This window comes from Buceros rhinoceros, unplaced genomic scaffold (genome assembly GCF_000710305.1).
Source record: "Buceros rhinoceros silvestris isolate BGI_N320 unplaced genomic scaffold, ASM71030v1 scaffold19553, whole genome shotgun sequence".
Taxonomy (NCBI): Eukaryota; Metazoa; Chordata; class Aves; order Bucerotiformes; family Bucerotidae; genus Buceros; species Buceros rhinoceros.
This window is the reverse complement of record NW_010402046.1, coordinates 19769-42960: the sequence shown is the minus strand read 5'-3', so window position 1 is coordinate 42960 and position 23192 is coordinate 19769. Positions and strand designations below refer to the sequence as shown.

The window sequence follows — 23192 nt, the reverse complement described above, 5'->3', positions numbered from 1 at the left end:
TACTAACTTTCCTGTGTGATAGGATTTAGTCTGTAAAACTAAATCTTTAACAGAGAAAAGTAGAAGCATATTAGAGAAGCCCGCGTTTCTATAGTTTTTTTCCTGAATTCACAGCTGAGAAGCCTGGGAGATGTTCCATTGCTGAGAACTTCTTCTAGAACAAGCGAATAGATTAAAACGAAAACTCTGAGCGAGGCATGGGTTGTCTTCCATAAACTGAGCTCAGTTAAAACAAGACAAATGTATCTTAGTATGAACAGGCACCTGTTCCTTTTAAAACAAGGTGCTGATTCTGTAAGTTAGTGCTGTTAAAAAAGGACTGATGAATAATATACTTATCCTCAAAATATTATGACTAAATGGAACAAAATTATAAATATTTCTAGTAAACAGGTGTTTACATTTGGGGACAGGAAGTATATTCAGTGGTATAAAAATGACACATTACTGGATGTCCTCAAATCTGAAACTGTCTTTTTTCCAGTCCTTTCTCTTTGGTAAAAGAATAATAATGCTGGAACTACTCCTTGTATTTGAATAATCTAGCATCAGAAACTAAGTATTCTGAAGCATCTGAAAGGGTTAATATCTGATTATAATGCCCCCCAACCAAACAAACAGTCTGCTCCACAAATCTGCACCCATAACAACACCTTTCCCCACCCCCAGCAACTGCAGCGAGCAGTCTGTTACGGTACTGCTGGTTATTACTGTCGCAACACTGTGTTATTTTACTTACAGCACTCTTAAAAATAAGTTTAAGCTATTTGCATTGTAACTTGATAAATGTCAGCATGTTGTAGAAATGTCCATGATTGAGCTAAATGTAGACTGAATGAAAAGATTAAAGATCTGTGAAGATCAGCTTGTTTGCTGGGGATTATTTTTGCCTTTCCTCTCCTGGTTGCAAGCAGAATTATTCAATATTTCAAAAAGATTTTTGTCCCTGGATATGCCCTTGGAATCTTGTTTCCACAGCAACACAAAGCTCCTGATAGAACATCCCTTTTAAACTTGAAATGTCTTCTATGTCGAGTTGTAATTTGGGTGTTTGCTGGTAGCACTGTGTATTTGTGTGTGTGTATGTGCTGAGAGCAGCCTGTAAAACAGCCATGAGGTGGATAATCCGAGAAGTGTTGGAAGAATATCCCAGGATGGGGTGAGCCTTCAGGCGGCGTGGCAGAGGGGAGTGTACTGAGGAAGGGGGTGCCGATGGAGTAGGCAGTTGTTTTTCAATGGTTATATGAAGAAACAGCCTCTGTGGGCTGTAACATTGCCAGGAGCTGGCTCCTTTCCTCCTGGCAGCTGCAGCGTGCTCTCACTTGTTCCAGTGCTGCTCCAAAACGAAACATGAAGAATGGGAATGGATGCAGAACGTGCAGCAGCCATTGTGGGCAGAACGAGCGCTTTGGCACTTGTCCTGATCTGTCTGGTGAAAAAGTTTCCCTCCTTCAGGAGGCGTGAGATGTCACGGGTTGATCTGGCAGTGAGTGTGTGCAGGTCTCCGGGGGCTGCACAGATGCCCGCTGCACTTGCTGGTCCTTGCGTGTGGAAGCAGCCCCACCCTCGGCGACTTCTTAAAAAGGGAGTTGGTGCTGGAGCAGTAGAAGGGTAAAAATACTGGCGTTGAAAGTTGTGTGGTGCAACTTCTTGAGTTATAAATGCTTGTTTGTTTATTTTGCACAGCTGTACAAGTCTTTTGCAAACTGTACAAGTTTTTACTTAGTAAAATCTTCCTTATATATTTACAATATCTTAATATTAGGAATGATAAACTGTATTGCTAGGACTTGTATTGATTTTCATGTGGATAGTAGCCACAGCTTGAAATAGGAATAATGTTGTGTGTACTAGAGTTGGGCAATTGGCAATTCTATCTTTAAATTTATCGCATTACCGGTAAATAGCACTCACAGCTGAATGATTGCATCAGCTTGTGAAGCTGCACCTCACTGGGGTAGAAGAAAATCTCTCCTTCTAAATATTTATGATTAATCTAGTTACTGACACTTTAATGTGAATAACACACAGACCATTAAAAGGAAAGTTCTGCATGCAGTGATTGGTACATGTGGTTAATGATTAGAAGTTCAAAGCTATAAACTAATTGTTAGTATATGAATTGTTACTCCATCTTTTCAGAGTTTTGTTGTTTCTGGAAAAAAAGTCTAAATAATAGAAGGTTCTTGCCTTTAGGAGGAGTCCCAGTTAACTGCTTCAGTGAAAATGTAAACAGTTGTTGTGAGATTCAGTAGAAGCTGACAGTCTAGACAACTAGGTTAGACTGTGCATACTGGGACAGCACTCTCAGAATGCAAATAATCTAAATTTAGGATGCCCTGGGTGGTGTGGAATGGGATGTGTGTGTGGAACGATTCCTTTTTGGACTGTAGGGGGAGCACAGGTGAGTATTAGACATAAAATTAGATCTCTAATTCTAGCTGAGGCTAAGCGAGATGAGTCCTGTGTGAGGTGATAAGCTGCTATATTAACTGCAGTGAGGTAAGGCATCGAGGGTTTGGATTTGCACTTTTTATAGTCGTTTCATCTGTGAACACTGCAAATAGACACTGTGTATGAGCAGCATATTTCTTCAGCAGAGTTGTGGAGGGTAACTGGTGTGGAATGAGGAGATGGTGAGGAACAGGGAGAGCTTTGGGGAATGGTTCGGTCTGACCTACGAAGGACCCGGTTTTGTTAGTGTACATTGTTTCCTAGGTAGTGAAATAGATATGGCTATATGGTTTCGTAGGTCAGACAGGCATCTGAGGGTGGCATATGTGCCTGCGAGAGCACGTGACTCCGCAGTTCTGCTGGAGTTCAGTCTCATAGGCAGCTTTTGCAGTTTCCTAGATCGTGTGTCAGATTGAAAAAACGCTGGTTTTTAAAGGGTCACAGAGTTTACTCAGAGCCGTGTTTGCTTTGAGGACTGTGATTCTGAGCGTGTGAAGTGGTGTTAACTTTGTAATCCAGATTCTCTGTGTACCTGTATTATGCATGATAGTTAAAATATTACGCATAAGCAAGCAACCTAAGTACTTGTATGATTAGTTTCTTGCTCACAGGAATTGAGATAATTTTTCATATGGTTAATCAAGTTACAGAAAAGCTTGTATTTCAGAAAGTGTGACAATAGAAATAAATCCGGTGTCCCTTTTAATGTTTCAGCTCGGGAGTATCTCATTTTTGCTCTCCGGAGCTGAGGCCTTGCAGTGGTAACAGCAGTGCATGCTCGGCCACAGAGCGTGGTGAGGTCTGATACCAGCAGAAGAATGGCTGTGTGCAGGACGTGCACCGGAAAGGAAACTGATTGCATCTTCACTGCAATTAATCAGCTTTTTCCCATACTGAATCATGTGTCTTGTAGTTAAACCAAAAACTTTTAAAACCAAACATTTCTGAAAGCAAAATTACCATCCTTTTTTAACTAACAGCATAACCCATTTACTAAGAAAATGCTTCAAGAACTGTAAGTGAAACAGCTACAAGAGAAAACCTCAGTATGTGTAATGGATGGGTTCAAGTTCTTTGGAATCCATACAAGGAACAATGCATATTTTTCATCAATAACCAGCCTCTGCCTGAGACGCAATAGCTTAGATTTATCAAATATTGCAAGAGAGAAGGAGCTTTTACTTAAGCAGCATCAATTGGTAAATATTAGCATTTTGCCTTTTTCTGCTCTGCATTGCTGCTGCTGTTCAGTACTTTGAAAGGAAGTAAGATTCTGCATTTTGGGACAAAAATACGCTTAAGTCAATAAAAAGGAGGAGGTGGGAGGTTTGTTTCTAATGATAAAATTATCCATAGGATTCTTTCATTTCTTTCCCAAATACAGGTTGGTTGTACTTCAGAATTACCTCTGGTTTTGTTTTCTGCTTGTGACTTGCCTTACCGGTATATTGTAAACACCACAGGTGATTAACTGATTAAGGAAATTGCTGTAGACAAGCGCTCTTGAAGGCTATGCCAAGTTCCACTTAGGCATTTTGTTATTATCTATTTTGGGACGTATGAACTGCTAATGTGGTATCTATACATATGCAATAGTGACAGTTTAAGGAATACCTGCTTAGCATGTGCAATTTCAAAGCACCCCGTGGAGCATTTGAGTTCAGTGTTTCTAGAGGCAAATAAATTGTGCAGTCTGTCTGCGGTTGGAGACTGGGGTTACAGATACAGACAGGTCAAAGTGATTTTTTTTTTTTTTCTTCTGTGGAAAAATCATGCAAAAAGGATGGCGCTACGTATGCATGAGCTGTACGAAGGTCTTACTGGTGGCACAAATTCTATGTCGTTTTTAATAATGAAAGTGAGAAATGTTAAACATCTCTGCACACAGTGGTAACAGTACTGGCTCAAAAACACTGTGCTGCACCATAAATCTGCCTGGTGGTAGAACCACCTTGGTGTGGTCAGGCATCTGGATTCCTTTTAGGGGTCTTTTCTAATTGGACATCCATCTTTCATCTGGCTTTACCTCATCTCCAGACCCCTGGACATCTCAGCAGAGTAAGGCCTGTTAAGAGAGCTTCAGAGAATGTTCTGGAACTTAATTATAGAAAACTGGTGGAATGTAAAGCCTGTTTGGATAGTATGTTTATATTTTTATATGAAATAGTTGAGGTGAACAGAAATGTTTAAATGAAGGCTTGATGATTTGTTAATTTCCAGACAGTGCAGCAGTGAGCAAGAAGAAATTTGGAAGGAGCAGCAATCATAGACACATTTAAATTGTAATGAATTAAATTTCCATATGCTTTTAATACAAAGAGGAATTATTATAACGCTTCATCATTCAAAAAAACAAGACCATAGAAAACATCCTAAAATTTGTAAGGTTTCATAACATTTTCACTAAATAATAACCTGAGTCCAAATTTTAAAAAATTATGAAGTTTTAATGAGGCTTTTTATTAGGCTCAGGCTGTGATACTCTTCATAAGTGTGTAGACATTTGGACCAGCAATCCTGGGGCTGTGTTATTGGTATGGCTAGGAATGCTCTCTGAGCTCCTGGAATGACAGCACAGTGAACGTAGCAGCTGGTGTATGCGTTGATACAGGTCACGATCACCCAATTCCTTCGTGCTGCCGCTTGCTTTCATTTCACCTGTGGAGCTGGACACATTCTTTCCCTTCTTGAACTCTGTTATCTTTGGAATTGAACTTGGAAAGGTGTTTTCACAAATTCTCTGTCCCTTTTATTCTTCCATGTCTGTTCTTCATGAAGGTGCCAACAATGTAGCTTGATGGAGGGGTAAAAAGGTTGTGGAGGTTGGAATTACTTGCTGGGCATGGACATAGGATGTGGAATCCTGCTGCTTGAAGGATGATTTCTGAAGGCTTTTCTGTGCCCCAAAGGGAGTGGGTTAACTCAGGATGAGCTTTTCCTTTCAAACCGCTTGTTGATGGCAGCATATAGAAAAAGGCTTGAACTCGTTTGTTCCACCAGCTGATAAAGAAGATGAATACTCATTGCATTGTTCAGGTATCAGCAGACTCTGAAGTCAGTTGGGAAGGCTGATGACTTGTAGATACCCAAGCAGCTGGTCACGGAACAGCAGTGTTTTGTTGATTCCTCAAACAAAAAATATAACGCACCACTCTTGCCTCTCTTCATTTCATAAAAATAAGTGTAAAAGAAATGCACTGCCCTTTTATTCAGTTGAATTAGTGTTCTTGCATTTGGAATGGAGTAAATTTAATGTTCCTTGTAACTAATGTTACTCTCTTCTAGTTCTGCCTATGATAACGTCAACAAAGTTCGAGTTGCTATAAAGAAAATCAGTCCTTTCGAGCATCAGACATACTGCCAGAGAACTCTGAGAGAGATTAAGATCCTACTGCGCTTCAGGCATGAGAATATTATTGGAATAAATGATATTATCAGAGCTCCGACTATTGAACAAATGAAAGATGTGTATCCTTTCAAAGTATATGTTATTCTACATAGTTTGTCATGGTTGCCTTTTTCTCTGTTTAGATTATTCCTTCCTTTTCATCCTCTTCCTTACTAAATTTTAGTGAAAGTTGGCTTCTATTCTTGTAAGTTGAAAGGGAAGTTCACGGTGTTTGATCGGTTTATAGATACATAAATGGATTTGATGTGTGAGTGAACACTGGTTTTGTTCTTTTTCAGGAAGAGAAAAGTTAATTTCTATCTTGCAGGGCAAAGAACCCCACATTGTAGAGATGATTTAGTTTAGCCACATAATCCTAAAACTATATTTGCTCTTAATAGACCTGTTGTTAAAGTGATTGCTTTGAGAAGAAGTCAAAACGGCCAGACTTTGCTATAATTGTCTAAAATTTTCTTAAAGAATAGGTTGGATACAACTTAGGGGGCAAAAAAATTTAAAACACAACCCAACCCTCAGTTTTGCAGAGCTTCCTGCATATGTGAAAAGTCTGAAACTGCACACGGACAGGTAACATGCTTGATTAATATATGCAAATCTGGCCTTCTTGTTTTACTAATTGTTCTTTCATGGGAAACTTGGCTGTGGTTAGATACGCTGGACATGCACATGAACTCCTATGAAACAGTTTTAGCTGGGAGACTCCACCTGAGATACAAGGCCTGGTTTAGAGTCAGCCAGCTTCCCCAAGTCCGTGGGCATTGGGTGCTGTCGGTTTTGTGGGTCTTTGCAGGTATCTGCTGAATAAACAGCATAAATACATGCAGGCAGAAATTGAATTGAACCTGTGTCAGATGCTCTCACTTCATAAATTATCAATATATTCTTTGAGTTCAGTTGGTCTTATGTGGGGTTCTGAGGTTGTGTTTCTGAGCCGTTTGGACTAACATAAGTGCATGCTGCCTGTAAAAAAGATGTCCTAGATGTGTCATCCAATCTGAATACCCAGAGGAGAGGATGGGAACGCCCAACGGGAATGGCAGCAGTAGCGTGTCTTTCAGTGAAAAGTGATCATGGAACTACACCCCAAGGGTTTTGCAGCCAAATTGAATTAAGGGAGAAGGAAATTTTACTTAACTCATTCCTTGTAAAGCAGAAAAAAAATCCCATTATGTTCGTTCCAATCTTAGAAAAAAAAATCATCTGACTGAAAATATTGGGATTTAATTTTCGTAAGCAAAGGACTGTTGTGTTCAATGTAGCATAATAAATATATAGCAAAGGAGAACAATGGCTGAATTTTTGAAGTGGAGAGGTGATAGAGATGACTGATCAGAAGTGATCAGATCTTCTACCTTCGTGCTTTTGTGCAACTGGAAGCAAGTATCTCAGAAGCTTATTACTCATTAAAATAAGAAAGTCTGTATTTCTTGGCAAGCAGGATAGGAATGTGATCACGTTAAGATTCTAGTAAAAATCAACCTCTAATAAAAAGAAATAGATATGATTGTTAATTTGAGAGGACCGCATGCTGGTGCCTCTCAATTCTGTAAAGGGCTGCATCATGTAACAGGATTGTGTAAAGCAAGAAGCAACTACATAGTTTTGTAATTGTCATGAAACAGGCAAATAACAGAAATATTTATTAGAGGTTTCATTGGTCTGATACCTGACATGACTGTGACATTTGTTTTGCTGCCTTACATCTGCTGCCTTACAGATACATTGTGCAAGATCTTATGGAGACAGATCTTTACAAGCTCTTAAAGACTCAACACCTCAGCAACGACCACATTTGTTATTTCCTTTACCAGATTCTGAGAGGGTTAAAATATATCCATTCAGCCAATGTGCTTCATCGTGACCTCAAACCTTCGAATTTGCTGCTTAACACCACTTGTGATCTCAAGGTTAGTTGAAATTTCTTGCAAACTTTGGTCTTGATAAACTACCTGCTATAACCGTGAATCTGGTTTTGTTACTGGGGATTAATGTAATTTCTGTCCTGGAAAGGTTGCCAATAAATTGATAATATAATAATTAAGATTTGAGTGACTGAGACCTCACTGTTACACTGTTTTCAGTGCATCACCATTTCTATATGGAGATTGACTTTGAAACAGCCTTTTTCAATCATAGAATGGTTTGGGCTGGAGGAGACCTTAAAGATCATTTAGTTCCAAGCCCCCCTTCCACTAGAACCAGGTTCCCCAAAGCCCCATCTGACCTGGCCTTGAACACTTCTAGGGATGGGGCATCCACAGCCTCTCTGGGCAGCCTGTTCCAGTGCCTCAGCTCCCTCACACTACAGAACTTCTTCCTCACATCTACTCTGAATTCACCCACTTTCAGTTTAAAGCCATCATGTCTTGTCCTGTCACTACATGCTCGTGTGAAAGTTCCCTCCCCGTCTTCCCTGCAGGCCCCCTTTAGGTACTGGAAGGCTGCTATAAGGTCTCTCTGGAGCCTTCTCTTCTCCAGGCTGAACAACCCCAACTCTCTCAGCCTGTCCTCACGGGGCACGTGCTCAGCAGCCCCCGATCATCTTTGTGGTCTCCTCTGTACCCTCTCCAGCAGGTCCGTGCCCTTATGTTGGGGCCTCAGAGCCGAATGCTGTACTCAGAGCTAGTAAAGGCTAGGTAAAAATACTGATCGGAGGCAGAATTGTGTTTACCTAGAAAGCACACTCAAAACTGTGAATGTTTCAAGTCTTGTTTTCTCTGTTTAAACTGTTAATTGTTTGTTGTTGAAGAAAGACCATATTAGTGGGCAACTAAAATGGCATGTGAAATTCACAGCAATTACTTGGAGAGAACGTTCCTAATTTACATTTCCAGCGATGGGCTCTGTACTAGTTAACGCTATAGCAGGATGATCTTAGAGCTGTTACAATTCTTGGAAAATGTCAGCTCGGTGCTTAGTGACATTCAGTAAAGCAAACAGTGTGAAAAATTAGAACAGAAATAGAGAATAAACCAGAAAACATGCCATTCTATTCCATTTCTGGCTTTGAGTCTTCACTTGTGTGATCATAGTTATCCCACTTCTCCCGATGAGATCCTATTAAAATGGGGAGACTGCAAAGTATTGCTCTCCATGTCAGGAAGAGCAATTTAGCATTGTCTCATCTACTGGAAGATACTGCTTGAAGAAAAGAAGGAATACAGTAGAATTTGATAAAAGTGTTAGTGGTATGAGGAGGGTGAATAGAGAACAGTGGTCTGCTCTTTAACCTGTTAAAAAGGCTTGGGGGGGCAAGGACCGGAGCAGGTGGCACGCGCAGGGTGAGAGGACATAGTAGTGAACTTGCAGCATTATTAAGCTGAGGGATTTGGTACCTCAGAGCACTGCAGATTTTATGGATAATGTGACTTAAAAACACTAAGCAAATTAGTAGAAGGAAAAGCTATTGAATGCTCCCTCTGGTTGAGAGTCCTGTGGGGGCAAATCCATGGAAGATGAGAGGGACTAGCAGAGAAGCGCCTGAGTATGTTTTCTTTTACATTGTGCACTTGCTCTTGGCCACTGATGGAGTGAGAAGATGGAGCTTCCATTACTTTGTTCTGACGTGGTACAATTGTGCTTGTTGCATACTGTGTTGCACCTAATTACACTTTCTTTTTTATAGTAGCTCTGACTTTCTCATTTAAAAGAAAAAAACCCAAGCAGAACAAGAATACCCTCTTCAAAATGTAAACCATTTGCTGGCCATACAGGTTCATCCCAATCCCAGGAAAAGTCCTTGCTGTTGGTATGCTGCCCCATTCTAAACACTGGCTGCTCCATCGGTTCGCTTTACGTTCCCGCTGCCACTTGTCAGCTTTTCCTGCTGCGTGGTCCTGCGGGACTGGTCACCTCTGACTCTGGCTGTGGGATTCCAGCAGCTGTTATTACATCAGATCCCTGCAAGGCATTAACCCCTTCATGAAAGAAACGGAGTAAAATCTATGGCAACAGCACAGTAGAAGCAGGAAAGAACAGTTTGAGTGTAGCTCTCTGTTATGCACAATTAAAGGCAATAAAATAACGAAAGGCAATGTTGTAACACAAGTGAGATGTTAAGGAAAAAGAAGCTATGCTCGCTGTATGGCAGAATAGTACAGCATGACTTCAGTTAGCGCTGCTGCCGTGTCTTTCCCAGCTGTTAAACCCAGCACGCCACTGCAGAGTGTGCCTCCTAGAGCAGAATGTGGGGGTCTGTATGACAGAACATACGCTTTTTTCATAACTTAAAGGGAACTCTGGTGTTGTATTAATACCACATCTGAGGTTTAAACAACAGAACTGGAGTGAAAACGAGTATGCGTTGGGCCTTGTCGTATGAATGCTGAGCCTGTGCTAACTTGTTTCTTTCAGAGCCTTCCTGCAAGTCTGTGTGTCAGCTCTGCGTGTGTGCATGCTTACAAAGTTAGTTATTGTACATAAACTCAAAACCCACTGCACTGTGAGAACAAACAACTTAAAATCACGCTTTTGGAAGAGGGAAGATGGAAAGTTTGTTTTTCAGTGGTAATGCTGTTAGCTTCTTTCTTTAATGGCGTTGCAAGAGAGCTGTTGATCTCTTCTGGAGCTCTTGAGTCCTGCAGGTTCTTAAAAGAGCTCCTTCTTTCTTCTCTCTTAAACGTGATCTTGACATCTGGATCACAGATTTCATTTCCAGGAAAGAAACGTATGAGTCTCTATTGATACAATTCGTCTGTGAACCCTATGTCTTGTCCTAGGCAGCTTGAAAGACAGGGCAGAAGTGCAGAGCCTGAAGCAGTTTCCACGTTTCCTTAGGCCGTGCTGCAGACTGCAGTGAGACCTTAAGTAGGACTTAACCACACAGTGAATGACAGTTTGTGAACGTGCATCATTGGACTTAACTGCTGTCTCTTGTTACATATTTTCAGTGAAAGTTTAGATTTGAAAGTTCATGAAAACTACTGCCTTGGAACCTCTCTCGAGTGAGAGTCCTGGGTAATAGATACTGGTCTTCTCTTTTGCGTCCTGGCATCTTGCCAATGAATGTATACTGACATGCTGCAGGCTGGAATATACTCTAAAATAGTATCTAACGTTGTCAGAAATATTTTTGCATGCTTTCATGATTATCTGCATCCAGCAATTTGACCTGTTTTGCAGTTCTGTAAATGAAATACATTATATTAAAAACTCTGATGACCATAACATTTTCCTAGGCCAGTGGCATTAATATTTCAGAAAATTAGGTCAAGGTTATTTTAAGCAGATTCTCCACTAGCAGTGGAGACACTTGCAGTGTCTTCAGTTCGTTCTAGCTTAGAATCTACTCCTTTGACTGGGTTAAAACATTAACTCTCTACAGCAATATTATTTGAAAGTTGAGCTTTTCTCATCTACATAGCGAATACCCTGAATATCAGACATCCAGGGATTGTTAGGTACTTGTATAGACTTGAAGGACAGTGATGAGAGAGGGGTTTCTGGAGGAAATCTGCAAGTTACAGTTTGTTTCAGCATTTTACCAGTTACTCCAGAGACCCAACTGTTTGGCCTAGCCTCTTCTCATTAACAGCTAAAGGGAAGCCACTCCTTTTCCTTGTGTACACGCACACACTCGATACAACTTCAGATATTTCAGTATGTCAGTAACACTGTTGGGCACCATTTAATTTGTTTAGTAAGTGGTCATATCTACGTGACCCTCATCAATCTTCCCATCTGCTTGATAGATTCATCAATTATAAGCCATTTAAAAAAAAAAAAAAAAGTAAAAACGTGCCTGATACTGATTACAAGAACATTGTTTTCAGTAAGTGGGGGCTAACTATATAAATTTATCTAGTGGGGAAGTTATTTCTTCTCTTTTAGTAGCATCTCTTCTGTCTCTCCGAGGCATGAAGCACTGACTGACATACCTGGGTTGTTCGTTACAGTTTTTTATTCTCTGCTATGTCTTAGTCAAAACGCCAAGAAAATTTTGCCTGTCGTTATGTTGCTCTCACAGGTTCTTTGTTGTTTTCTTTTTAATTCTGATTGAGAAGCCTACCTTCTTCTAGAGCTGTGACTTTACCAATTATTATTTGAACAGGCAGAGCGGCCTTGCTTTTTTGTTACCTTTTTTTTCTTCCCCCCGAGTAGCTGCTTTGTTAACCATGTTCTGTTGCCACAGGGCGAGAATCGTCTGCCCTCACCAGGGTGCAGTCAGTCTCTGTGCTCTGCCCCTTGCACCCGGGACTTGGGGCAGATTGCTGGCCCCTCCAGCTTCTCTTTTGTGCCGCCCTGCTAATGCTGCTGCTGGTCAGCTCTGCAGCTGGTGAAAGCACTAACAGCCAAAAGCCTCTTTCTTGCAGCTTCAACCTTGATGCCTGTCTTACTAATGGTGTTTCTTCTTTTCTGTTTCTGCTCTAGTCAGCAGGGGCTCTTTGTCATTTTAATGAGCTCTCTTTGTCATTAATCTCCCTTTCCATCCCATGTGCATTTTTCTACTTGAAAGATTCACAGACACCTTCTGTAATTCAGTTCTTTCTCTCCACTGTGGACCCCAGAGTGTGTGTCTTTTGTCTTAATAATAACAAATCATAGCACTTTGCTGATGTGTAATACTGTAATTCTGCACAAGTCTCCTTCTGTAGCTTTTTTCTGAGGTTAGGAGGCAGAGATTACAACAGTTTTGACCCCCTGCGTAATTTTCTGGAGGCCATGAAGCTGTCCTCTACAGTTTCTTCACTTGTGTCTTTACAGGAGACTCTCTGATCACTTCTACTGATTCTCTTTATGTAAGCTGTGAATTGCACACAAGGCAGCTGCTCTGTTTTTGCTTAAAAGGGTACTTTTTAGTTTTGTTTTCTAAAGATTCCGGGTTTGGGGGTTTTTAATATGTAGCTAAAGTTGGAGTCATCCCATGTAGCCTGGCTTACAGATTTCATCATTGCCTTTTCTTCAGTCCTGCTGTTTAACAGTCAGCTGCTGAATCTTGTCTTTCAGTTGTAGCTTTTAGTCAGCTGAATCACTTCTTCCTTCACTGCTCTATCAGTTTTTTCACAGTTTCACAGGCAGTTCCTCCTGTGAATATTCCTGAGAATAAAGGCACAAAGAGATTTCTGCATTTTCAGTAGACTTAGCCATTACAGTCTTTATTGACTACAGCGTATTATTGCTTCACATTTTTAATATCGTCAGTGTACACTATTTGCTGTCGAAGAGTGAACTGTTATAAAGTGTATGCATCAGAGGAGCCTCCTGACTGTTTGCCACTCCTACGTTTGATGATGTGTTTTTCTGAGCGTACATGTTGTTTTGCTCAAATACACTTAGTGTGAAAATTGCTTGTTATTGTGAACTGGTATTTGTTTGATGGTAGCAAAAGCATACGAAAGCGTCTAATGTGCTGCTCAACGAGCTTGTCATTTACCTTTTGGAAGGTGGGAAAGGAGCAGCAGCTGTACTCTAGAACACTGTCTGTCTTCACACTTTCAATGTTCTTAACTTCTCTCTGGAGAGAGGATGCTGAATAGCGAGAGCTGTGGAGTCTCTTACCAGAATATAGATAAAAACACTTCTTCCTGTTCTGATGGACTCACTAGTTGAGATCAGAGATTATGTTTTCTTTTCATGGATAGATAAAACTCTTCCTGATACAGTGTTGAGAAATGTTTTTAGGTTTGGGGTTTTTTAAGCTCATGCTTCCTTCAGCCACCTATAATTTCTCCAGTCTACTGTTATCTCATGATTGGGTAGGATGTTTCTCGTGCAGAGATGCGGTTATGATGGTAGCTTTTGTAAAAAGGGGTATTGAACTTAGCTACAAATGTGCTGGTTGGTGGTTTTCTTTGCTGGAAATCCTTAATATCTTTGTGTTTGCTGGTAGATTTCTAATAGCAGGTTGGAGCTGCGAGTTTGCCACCTGTCTGTCAGAGAAGGTGGTAAGTGAACCCGTAGTGGAACAGAAATTCTGCACCAGGAACATCATCTTTTCCCAAAGCTACATTTACTCTTCCAGGTCCCCGCACGGCCCAACCAGATACTCTTTGTACTTACTCCAAAACATTTTTCTTAACGTTGTGCAAGAATTTGTTTCTCAAAAGACAGGTTTACTGTGTACACTGTGTGTGTAGGTATTACATCATGGGGTTTATTAATAAAGCCATAGTATTGGAAGCTGTATGTTTAATGTGCCTTTTTTAAATTTCTTTAAAACCAGATTTGTGACTTTGGGCTGGCTCGTGTTGCAGATCCAGATCATGATCACACAGGATTCTTGACAGAGTATGTGGCCACACGCTGGTACAGGGCTCCTGAAATCATGCTGAATTCTAAGGTAGGAACCACAGTGCGCGGCCGTGGTGTTGCTTTTGCTGGCTTTGCACCTGCGAGTACTGATTCTGCTTCCCCTGCTCCCGGCCTGTTTAGTATTGGACCACAGGCGTGGTCTTGAGGAGATGTGGTGATGGATTTGCAGCACAGCTACTGGCTTGCAATAGATTTGTGATTCAATTATTGGATACTACAACTGAGTAATCGCGTGCGTGAGTTCCCTTATGTCCAGTTCCTTGCCAGTCATGAGACTTCTTTCCATCAAGTGCTCTCCCACAGCGCAGCACAGCAGTGCTGGTAATGAGAGCGTTTTACTGCTGCCTGAATCGAGGCTTGCGAGTGTTGCATTAATGTTATCTTGACATCTTAATTTAGGTTTAGAATGTGTAATGAGGGTGAATCGGATTCTGAGGGCATGTGATCTTCGTTGTGTGTCAATCTCAGTTGCATTCCCATCGTCTTAATGAAATCATCCCTTTGGGTTTTTTTGTACTCGGAATTACTCTTGTGTTCTTCTGGGGCTGTTGGAAGGTGTGTCCGGTCCCTGCACGGTGCAGTAGTGGCTGTGCTTCGAAACCTCTGCAGTAGCTCCTACAGCCATACGCGTGTTAGCAAAACACCCCTGTTTGACATCTGGCTCTGTATTTGATATTCCTCAAAGAATTTATTTCATTCTCCGCAGAAGCACCAAACAGCACGAACAAGCGTGACTCATCAAAAGAAAGATTTTTTTGGGGGTGCACTTTCACAGTTTACTGGAGCAACATATTGCTGCAATTATGCAAAAAATTTCTTTGACAAAAACGTGGTTTCTCTTTACTTTCAGGGTTACACCAAGTCTATTGACATCTGGTCAGTAGGCTGTATTCTGGCAGAGATGCTCTCCAACAGACCTATCTTTCCAGGAAAACACTACCTTGACCAACTGAACCATATCCTTGGTAAGCTGGATATTGAAGCAGCATTTCCACATCAGCCTCTCTCGTATCTTTTCTACCAGCCAGACTGGTCTTGGCTGAGTGTTTTTTCTCTCTTGTTGGTCAGTGTATAACATATGGATCTGTAGGTGTATCATATGTTCCCTGTAGTTATTTCTGCAGTGATTTCTACAACAAATCATTGATTTAGGGTTAATAAGGGATATGTACTGGTTTATTTACTACATCAGCAGAGATGTTCTTGAAATTAAAAAAAAAAATTAAAAAAAAAAAGCTCAAGTATACTGTTATGTCCAGGTCAATTAAAAAAAAATTATATAGAAATTTTGCACTTAATTGGCTCCTTTAAACAGATTACTGGTCATTAGGAAACTCAAATCTATTTATTTACAACAAAAACACCCCTTTTGGTTAAAAAAACCTCCTTTTCAGGAAAAGGTTTCTAAAAAAATTCTGAAGTATTCTGTACTCTTAAAACATTTAGTCTGAAATCTTCTTGCTAGTAGTTTTAATACTGAAGTTTAGCAAATGTGATATAACTGTTTTAATGTGCTTTTCACAGAGTGCAGTACTGTTTGGTTTGGGTTTTTTTTAGGTATACTTGGATCCCCTTCCCAAGAAGATTTGAATTGTATAATAAATTTAAAGGCCAGAAACTACCTGCTTTCTCTACCACACAAAAATAAGGTACCATGGAACAGGCTGTTCCCAAACGCTGACCCCAAAGGTGTGTAATGCTCTATTACGTTGTATCAGAGTAATGGCAGGACGGGGCTTTTGAAACCACCCTAAGAATTTATCTTGCTCTCTACTGGAAACAGAATGTGCAGGTCTCGCAAAACAGGAGTATGAATCTAACCAGCATGAAACCCTCATACTAGCTGATCTTCTGTGTTTTGGATCTGTCTGATGTTTTGGTGTTCGCTTGCTAACTCCAGTTACTGGCTTTGACGGCGCGATACCTGAGTACAGAACACAGGCACTGGATTTTGACAGGCGTCAGACTACTCTTGGACTTTGTTTCTAGAATCAGATGAGAGCTGCCTGTGGCTGAACGCAGTGTGGTTTGTGCAGACTGTGTCAGTTCTAGATCAATCAAGATAACATTAATCAAAGTGCGGGTCCTTAGCATGACCAGTTAAAATTTAATGGGTAAAAAAATTCAACCGTAAGTGGGGTAAAGTTTATAAAAGTGGAGCAAAGAGTGTCAATTGCTGCCTTTCTGTAGGCTTTAGTAAAGGGTAAACGCGGTTTTGTTTTGCTCGGTTGCTATTAACTTGCCTTTTAATTTCACACGGTTGGAGAGCAGTTGTATTCATGCCCAGTGCTCTCTGCCTGCTCTGACACAATTCATAAGGCTCTTTTTTTAAGCTGATACGACAACTTACAGTTAGTGAATGTGATCAGGTACTGAACTACCATGTAAAAGCTGATTTCTGCAGATGGAACTGTGCAGAGCTGATTATCATTGAGAGAAACAGCAGTGATTTATTCCGCTCATTTGTAGTGCTCATCAACGTGAGAATTTTTACCGTGGGCTTGTGACAGCTCAGATTGTAGCAAGGCTGAAACGTGCTGGGGGAACACACTGTTTCGTGACTTCTGCAGTACCTTTTCAGCCACGTCTGAGGGTAGCTTTGGCAGGGCGGTTTTCCAAGAAGCTTTGTCCATCATTTTATCCATAAAGTGTTGTGCATGACATGCTCTAGCATGGACTGAGCATGTGAGTATCCAGTGCTGAGAAAACGGCATGAAAATATGTAACATTGATTGCTGTGCCAGTTGACAGCCTTTTCAAGGGGCCGTAGATGCAGCGTGAGGCCTGTCTCTTCTGCGGTGCTTGGTATGCAGCTCGTCTGCCTGCAGAGCTGCAGCTGCTTCGCTGCAGCAAGAAGCCTCTCTTTCAGTGTCGTAAGTGATGTGGTGAGGAGAAGAAATGGAGTGGAATCTAGGATTCTGCAAGACATCTTGGACTTCTTGCTTTATAATCATTCTGTTTTCTTGGAAAAGGAAAATGTGTTACAATCAAAGTAACTGAACAACTGCAGTAACTCTCACTCGTAACATTTGTCCAGATTTTCATCAGGCCTCACGCTCTGTCTTACTGGATCCTCAAGATCTCCATGGATTCGTTACAAGTTGTCTTCAGCAGATTTTGCCTGAATCTCATGAATATGGATATATTTGCATCCCAGCTGGATTGTATCTTTGGGCTGCTAGTTATGTTCTGATAGTTCACAGTGATGATCTAGTGACTCCTAGATCAGCTCCTAGCCGCTTCTGCGTGACATTTTCATCAGAAAGCAGACAAGTCTTCTTTTCAGAAAAAGAACGTATTCTTGATTACTTATTTCAGAAAAGCTCTATTTTGGTTTGGATTTTTGGCACAAGAATCCAAAGTACTGATTTGAGTGAAGAATAAGCCTGATCTATCCAACTTACTCTGTAGTGAAAAAGCAAATGTACCGTAGGGTCCTACACACGCCTTCCCTCGGCACAGACTGACGCCGAGGGGCCTTGGGGCGGGTGTGCCTCTGTGAGAGCAGACCCTGCCGAAGGAAGGCGCGGGTGGGGAGTGCCGGTGAGCCGGGCAGGCAGGGATGCTGTGCCGAGGTACAGGGAGCAATCTGCTGCTGCAGCCGGGAATTCCGGATGGAAACTGCAGTTAGCACAAAACTTAGGGCAGCTCTTATTGTCTGCGTAACGTCTGCGTGTAACGCTTCTCTACTGTGAGGGTGTATTAAACTCTTGCTCTTTTTTTTTTTTTCCTCTTAGCACTTGATTTGTTGGATAAAATGTTGACCTTTAATCCTCATAAGCGGATTGAAGTGGAGCAAGCTTTAGCCCATCCATATCTGGAGCAATATTATGATCCGAGCGATGAGGTAAAGACATTGTTAAAATGTAAATGTTGATTAAATTGTGCAAATGGTTATTTTCTTCATTAGTTTAAGGGCAGTATTTCTGCTACTTGAAAGGTGTTGAAGAATGAATTGCATCAATTTACCAAAATTGAACAGAACAATAATACTAAAGAAAATAATAATGTTTCTTTGTATTATTAAGCCTGTAGCTGAAGCACCCTTCAAGTTTGATATGGAGTTGGATGACTTGCCGAAGGAAAAGCTGAAAGAACTGATTTTTGAGGAGACTGCTAGATTCCAGCCAGGATATCGATCCTAAATTGTGCATAGGTAAAGTCACAGCAGTACGAAACCACTTGGGCAGCAGGGAGAACTTTGGGACTTTGTTACCACCAGTGAACTGTAGAACTTTCTGGTACGATAAGCAGGTGTCTCAGGATCGCTTTTTGCTTATTCACAAGGACAACAGCCCTGTGCTGCTGTTTAGTTCTCCTGCCTCAGTGCAGTGTCTGCAGGGAATTCAGGCAATTGCCTGAGATGTTCACCTAGATGTTAGGTTACATGTAAGGAGTAAGAATTGCCTTTAAATAGTGCTTCTCAGAATAAAAGCTATGGTAACACTTTGAAATGCAAATTTTATTTTAAAAATGTTTTAAGGGGGCAGTGTTCTTTATATGTTACAGACTATTTTGTCATATGGTTTCAAGTGCTTTTTTAAAAAAATTCTTCCTTAAATGTAATTAATATACAGAGGAGAAATCTCTTAAATTATTTTTAAGGGAAAAAAAGTCCGTGAAGCTTCAGTATGATTTAACTTCAGTTCTAACTGTTCTTACTTACATTATTTCATAGATACTTATCTAAATAGTCACAAATTAGTTATGATTAATATTTTGAAGATTAAAAATTTTAATTTAAAATGTAATTTATTGATATTTGCTGTCTCTGACTTTTTAAAAATTAATGAACTTAACTGGTCCTCATATACCATGAGGCTTGCCAGTCTCAGTAGTTTCACAGAAAATGGGTCAAATACTGACTTGAATTATTTTTGTAATACTTAGAATCACAGCCTGGTTTGGGGGGGAAGGGACCTTCAAAGCTCACCCGGTCCAGCCCCTGCAGGGAGCAGGGACATCAGCACCCGGAGCAGGGGGCTCAGAGCCCCAGGGGCCAACCTGACCTGGAACGTTTCCAGGGATGGGGCTGCTCCCACCTCTCTGGGCAGCCTAGGCCGGTGTTTCACCACCCTCATGATAAAAAATTTCTTGCCTGTGAAAAAATATATGTAGTCTTGAGAAACTTGTGTGATACTAACAGTATAAAGTATCAAAGTTTTGTGATGGGACAAGAAAAACTAACCAGAAAAGGCTGCCTGTTTTATGGTCTTCGAAGTAGCTTCTGTGCTGTCCTCTGTCGACAGCAGCGTTCCGCAGTCGCTGTTTTGTGTGGCGGTTCCCGCAGAAAGGCTGTCTTGAGCCAGGGAACTTCCTCACTGCAAGAAATCCATGAAAAAACAACAGAAAAAGTGGGGGAAACTTTTGAAAATAGTTTTTACTTAAATAGGGTAACTTCTGTTGCCCCTCACTTGACTATTCCAATGTGTAGAAGTTCACAAATGAAGTCATTTAGAAATACTGTGTTTTGTTGATTTGACCTTACTAGCTCACATTTGAAACTCTTTTAGTAATGAAAATTTGGGTAAATCTGAGGTTGACACATCTGGCGTTTATTGTTAGCTGGGCATTGCCAATAGAATTAGACCTGGGATGCTGCTTAGTTCCCACCCGTGCTTTCTGACGCTGATTCCACAGTGTGTGTATACGTGTTCTGGAAGGAAGCGACATCTGTTTCAGGAGAGGATGGAAGCTGTTACTAATAGGCCGCACTGTGAAGGAAGGGAGAGCAAATAGCTAACGTTGTGGTAGATCAGAGTCGATGATCTCTCCTGTTGCCCCTTTGCCCAGAGCGTGCTTACCTAGGTTGGATTAGGAGTTAAGGGATAAATGGATTGGGGATAAAGATACCGGTGATGTGGTGCTAACAGAAATTTCTCGTTTGCTAAAAATGTTACCTTTAAATGCTACTGTGAGTTGATCTGGCTGACATGACAGCGAAACTTAAATACTGTACTCAGCTTGATAATGATATGCTGGTACTTTGTCCCAGCCACCTGTGGTTAGAATTATTAGCTATTCCACATCACAACAGCTTAAGCGTAAGCAGCTGACAACCTAGTGAAGGCCAGTCCCCAGGAGCTGGCTGAAAATGGACAGTACCTGTCTCTTCCTGGGATTTCTGCTCCCCCTGCACCCCACCCTGTGCTTCATCAGCCAGCCCCTCTCAGTGAGTTTACTTCTTGAGATTCATAACTTACCCCTTGGCTGTAGCTCTTGGAATTGAGAAGCAATGTGAGAATAACAGATAATTCAGTCAACCAAATAATGTACCACAGTTACAATTAATCTCCCTGATCTTTTGACGATTTAAAATTTTAACTTAAAATGTAACGATATTCACTGTCTCTGGCTTCTTTTTTTTCTAACTCATATTGGTTCTGCTGTCTGTGGTAAACAGTGTTCCTAAAGCATAGAAACCGCAAAGTGTGCTTGATTTAAAAGGTGCTGTTAAAACTTCCTTCACTGAAATGTGTCTCTGCTCTTTTTTGTAGGACAAGGACTTAAAGGACTGGGCATGCTCAAACGTTGCTGTTCCTCTTCCCAGTTCTTTATTGTTGGTCATGTCTCGTGGCCTCTCTCAGCTTATCCACTAACTCCTTTGAGCCATTCAGGAGGGCACTTCCTGGTAGTTTTGGCTTTTCATGCTTTCAATGAATCTCTTAAGCCTGAAGAATTGTAATTGACACTCCTATGCGTAATGCCCATTGTTGACCTGTTGCAGTACTGTACTGTCAGTGCACCTACTGCTGGCCGTGTTTTAACTGCTTGCTTTCTGGTTTGAAAGATGCAGTGGTTCCTTTCACTCCTGGATCCATATCCAAGAAGATCATTCATTAACCTCTAAGAAGTTTACACCATGAACTATGTTTTCCTGACTTTTACTGAAGTCACTGGCGTTTCTTTTTTTTTTCTAGAAAAGCTACTATTCAGGGCACTTTAAGTCAGTGACATCCCAGATTTTGTTTGCACTTCCTTTTTTAAATAGAAATGGTTAGCATCCAGCGGAGCCTGTACCATTATGCTAGGGATGACAGCATAAGTCGTGTTCATGTTAATCCTGCTTATGCACTTGTTTGGGTGTCCTGTGCTGTACATACAGGTGTTCCATACAGCGTAAGAACCACACAGGAACCCAACTTAATTGAATTCAGCTAAGAAACATTTTTCCCAGGTATTGACAAAATTTGTGCCGTTTTCTCCCTGCCTTTTCTAAAAGAGTTCATTTAAAGTTGAACCGTGTTGGAGGCGTAGTACTTCCAAAGTTCATACCACGTAGTAGTGCTTATGAGACATGTGCAAAGAGAACGATGGCAGCTCGCCAGCTTGTACTTACTCACCGTGCGGTGGAAGATTATCAGAGACCATAGTGGCACGATGACCTAATGGTGAATGCTCTTCTCTCTGGAAGGCATCCATATGTGGTGGCAAGCGAGAAACCAAAATACGATGTTAATAAACTCAGTCTACGTCCTGCATACCAATGAAAAGCTTCAAATGAGGATGGATTGATAGTTTTCACATTTGAATCACTGACATCCAGAATTCTTGCAGAGAGGAACACTGCATCTTTAAATGAGAAAGTTTGGTTTTACTTTTGCTCCTACAGCATGTCGGCATCTCAAGTCCATTTCTTGCAACCTACACTATGGTGATTTGTAATCAAGCCTCCATGAGCTCGTGACATGAAGTACTGTTCTGTTGTCAAGTACTATCAAACTTTTCTGATAATGCTGAGTTAGGACAACCAAACAAAGCTAGCACTAAATAACATTTTAAATTGTATACCTTTTAATGATCTTTTCAAGTATTTGTTACTGAAATTGTATAATGTGGAGTTTACTAGGTGTTATGTTCCAGTGCAGTGCCTCCTTTTCTTTCCCCACTGCTCTCTGTGGTGAGAAATTTGCCTTGTTTAAAATAATTACTGTGCCCTCGCATGACTGTTAAAGCTTTCTGTGCAAAGATGATTGTCTAAGTGCCACATGCCTATGATTGAGAAAAAAATAATCTATTGTTACCTCTGAGTTGTGTTCAACTGAAATGCTATTCAACAAATAATTTAGGAAAAATAGTTCTATTTTTAGCTTTTCATATCTCTGCTGTCTTTTTCTCATTTTATTTTGGCAGCAGTGAAGAATGGATTGTATAAAGACTGCTTGCTAATATGAACAAAATGCACTTGTAATTCCTGGAAATAAATTTAAATCTTATATCTTCACATTAACATTAAGAATTAGTTTTTGGTTTCCTCTTGGGTAATGCGTTGGAATGGAAATCAGGTTAGTTGCTGCTGTAGTACGTAGGGATGCTCGCTGGTTAACAACTCCAGGCTTCCTCACGCCATTTCGTCTGCTCTTCAAAGAAATCGAAACTTAGACTTCAGCAGACAAGGGTGCTTACAAGATTCCATTTCAAAATTCTCTTTTTCCAATGGTTTAAGTGTTAGCCTGCCAGAGCGGATTTTTAGTAAGCAAGAGTTCACCACGACAGGGCATTTTCTATCAGGAGGTTCTCGTGGTACAGAAGCGTCCACTGCGGGGAACACGTTAGGAGCATTGTCAGGATGCCGCACGAGGGATGGTGGAATTGTGGTCTGGAACCTAGGCTACCAACATTCCTATGGAAACACGCACTCGACTGTTGATGCTAGTGTAGAAATCTCTCTTGACGTTTCTACGCATCTTTACCAAAATGCTTTTCTCTCGGTTTTGAAAAGTTCAAATATTTCTAGAATCTCTGCTACTTGTACGATGATCATCATCAACGACAGGAATCATTTTGTCATGGTTGGAAAGATGACTGTTACTGACATGAGTTTGTAACGCCTCAGTTTTAATTTATTGTGAAGAACTGTGGCATCTGACTCCACCTTTCTCTTTCCCAATGGCTTTCCCAAAATGGCTTTTTTAATATTTTCATTAATTTTGGATTTTGGGGGAGGTGTGGACTTACCCTTGCATTCTGTCTCTCCAGCTGAGAAGCCGAAGGTTTGCTTTACTCAACGTCTGGTGCTTTCGGGCTTTCTTCCTTAGCTAATCTTGCTGAATCCAAGTGGCATCCCTCAGTATCAGCA

The 23192-nt window shown here is 40.9% G+C and overlaps 1 protein-coding gene across 1 annotated transcript; it reads left to right on the top strand.

Annotated features, from left to right (window-relative positions):
- Positions 1-322: 322 nt before the first annotated feature.
- MAPK1 (mitogen-activated protein kinase 1) lies at positions 323-22811 on the top strand. The gene is made up of 9 exons (XM_010132524.1): positions 323-353; positions 5730-5922; positions 7581-7770; positions 14025-14141; positions 14964-15078; positions 15671-15802; positions 17851-17960; positions 18142-18269; positions 20611-22811. The coding sequence occupies exons 1-8, from the start codon at positions 323-325 to the stop codon at positions 18256-18258; spliced, it is 1005 nt and encodes a 334-aa protein (XP_010130826.1). The 3' UTR covers positions 18259-18269; positions 20611-22811.
- The last annotated feature ends 381 nt before the right edge of the window (positions 22812-23192 follow it).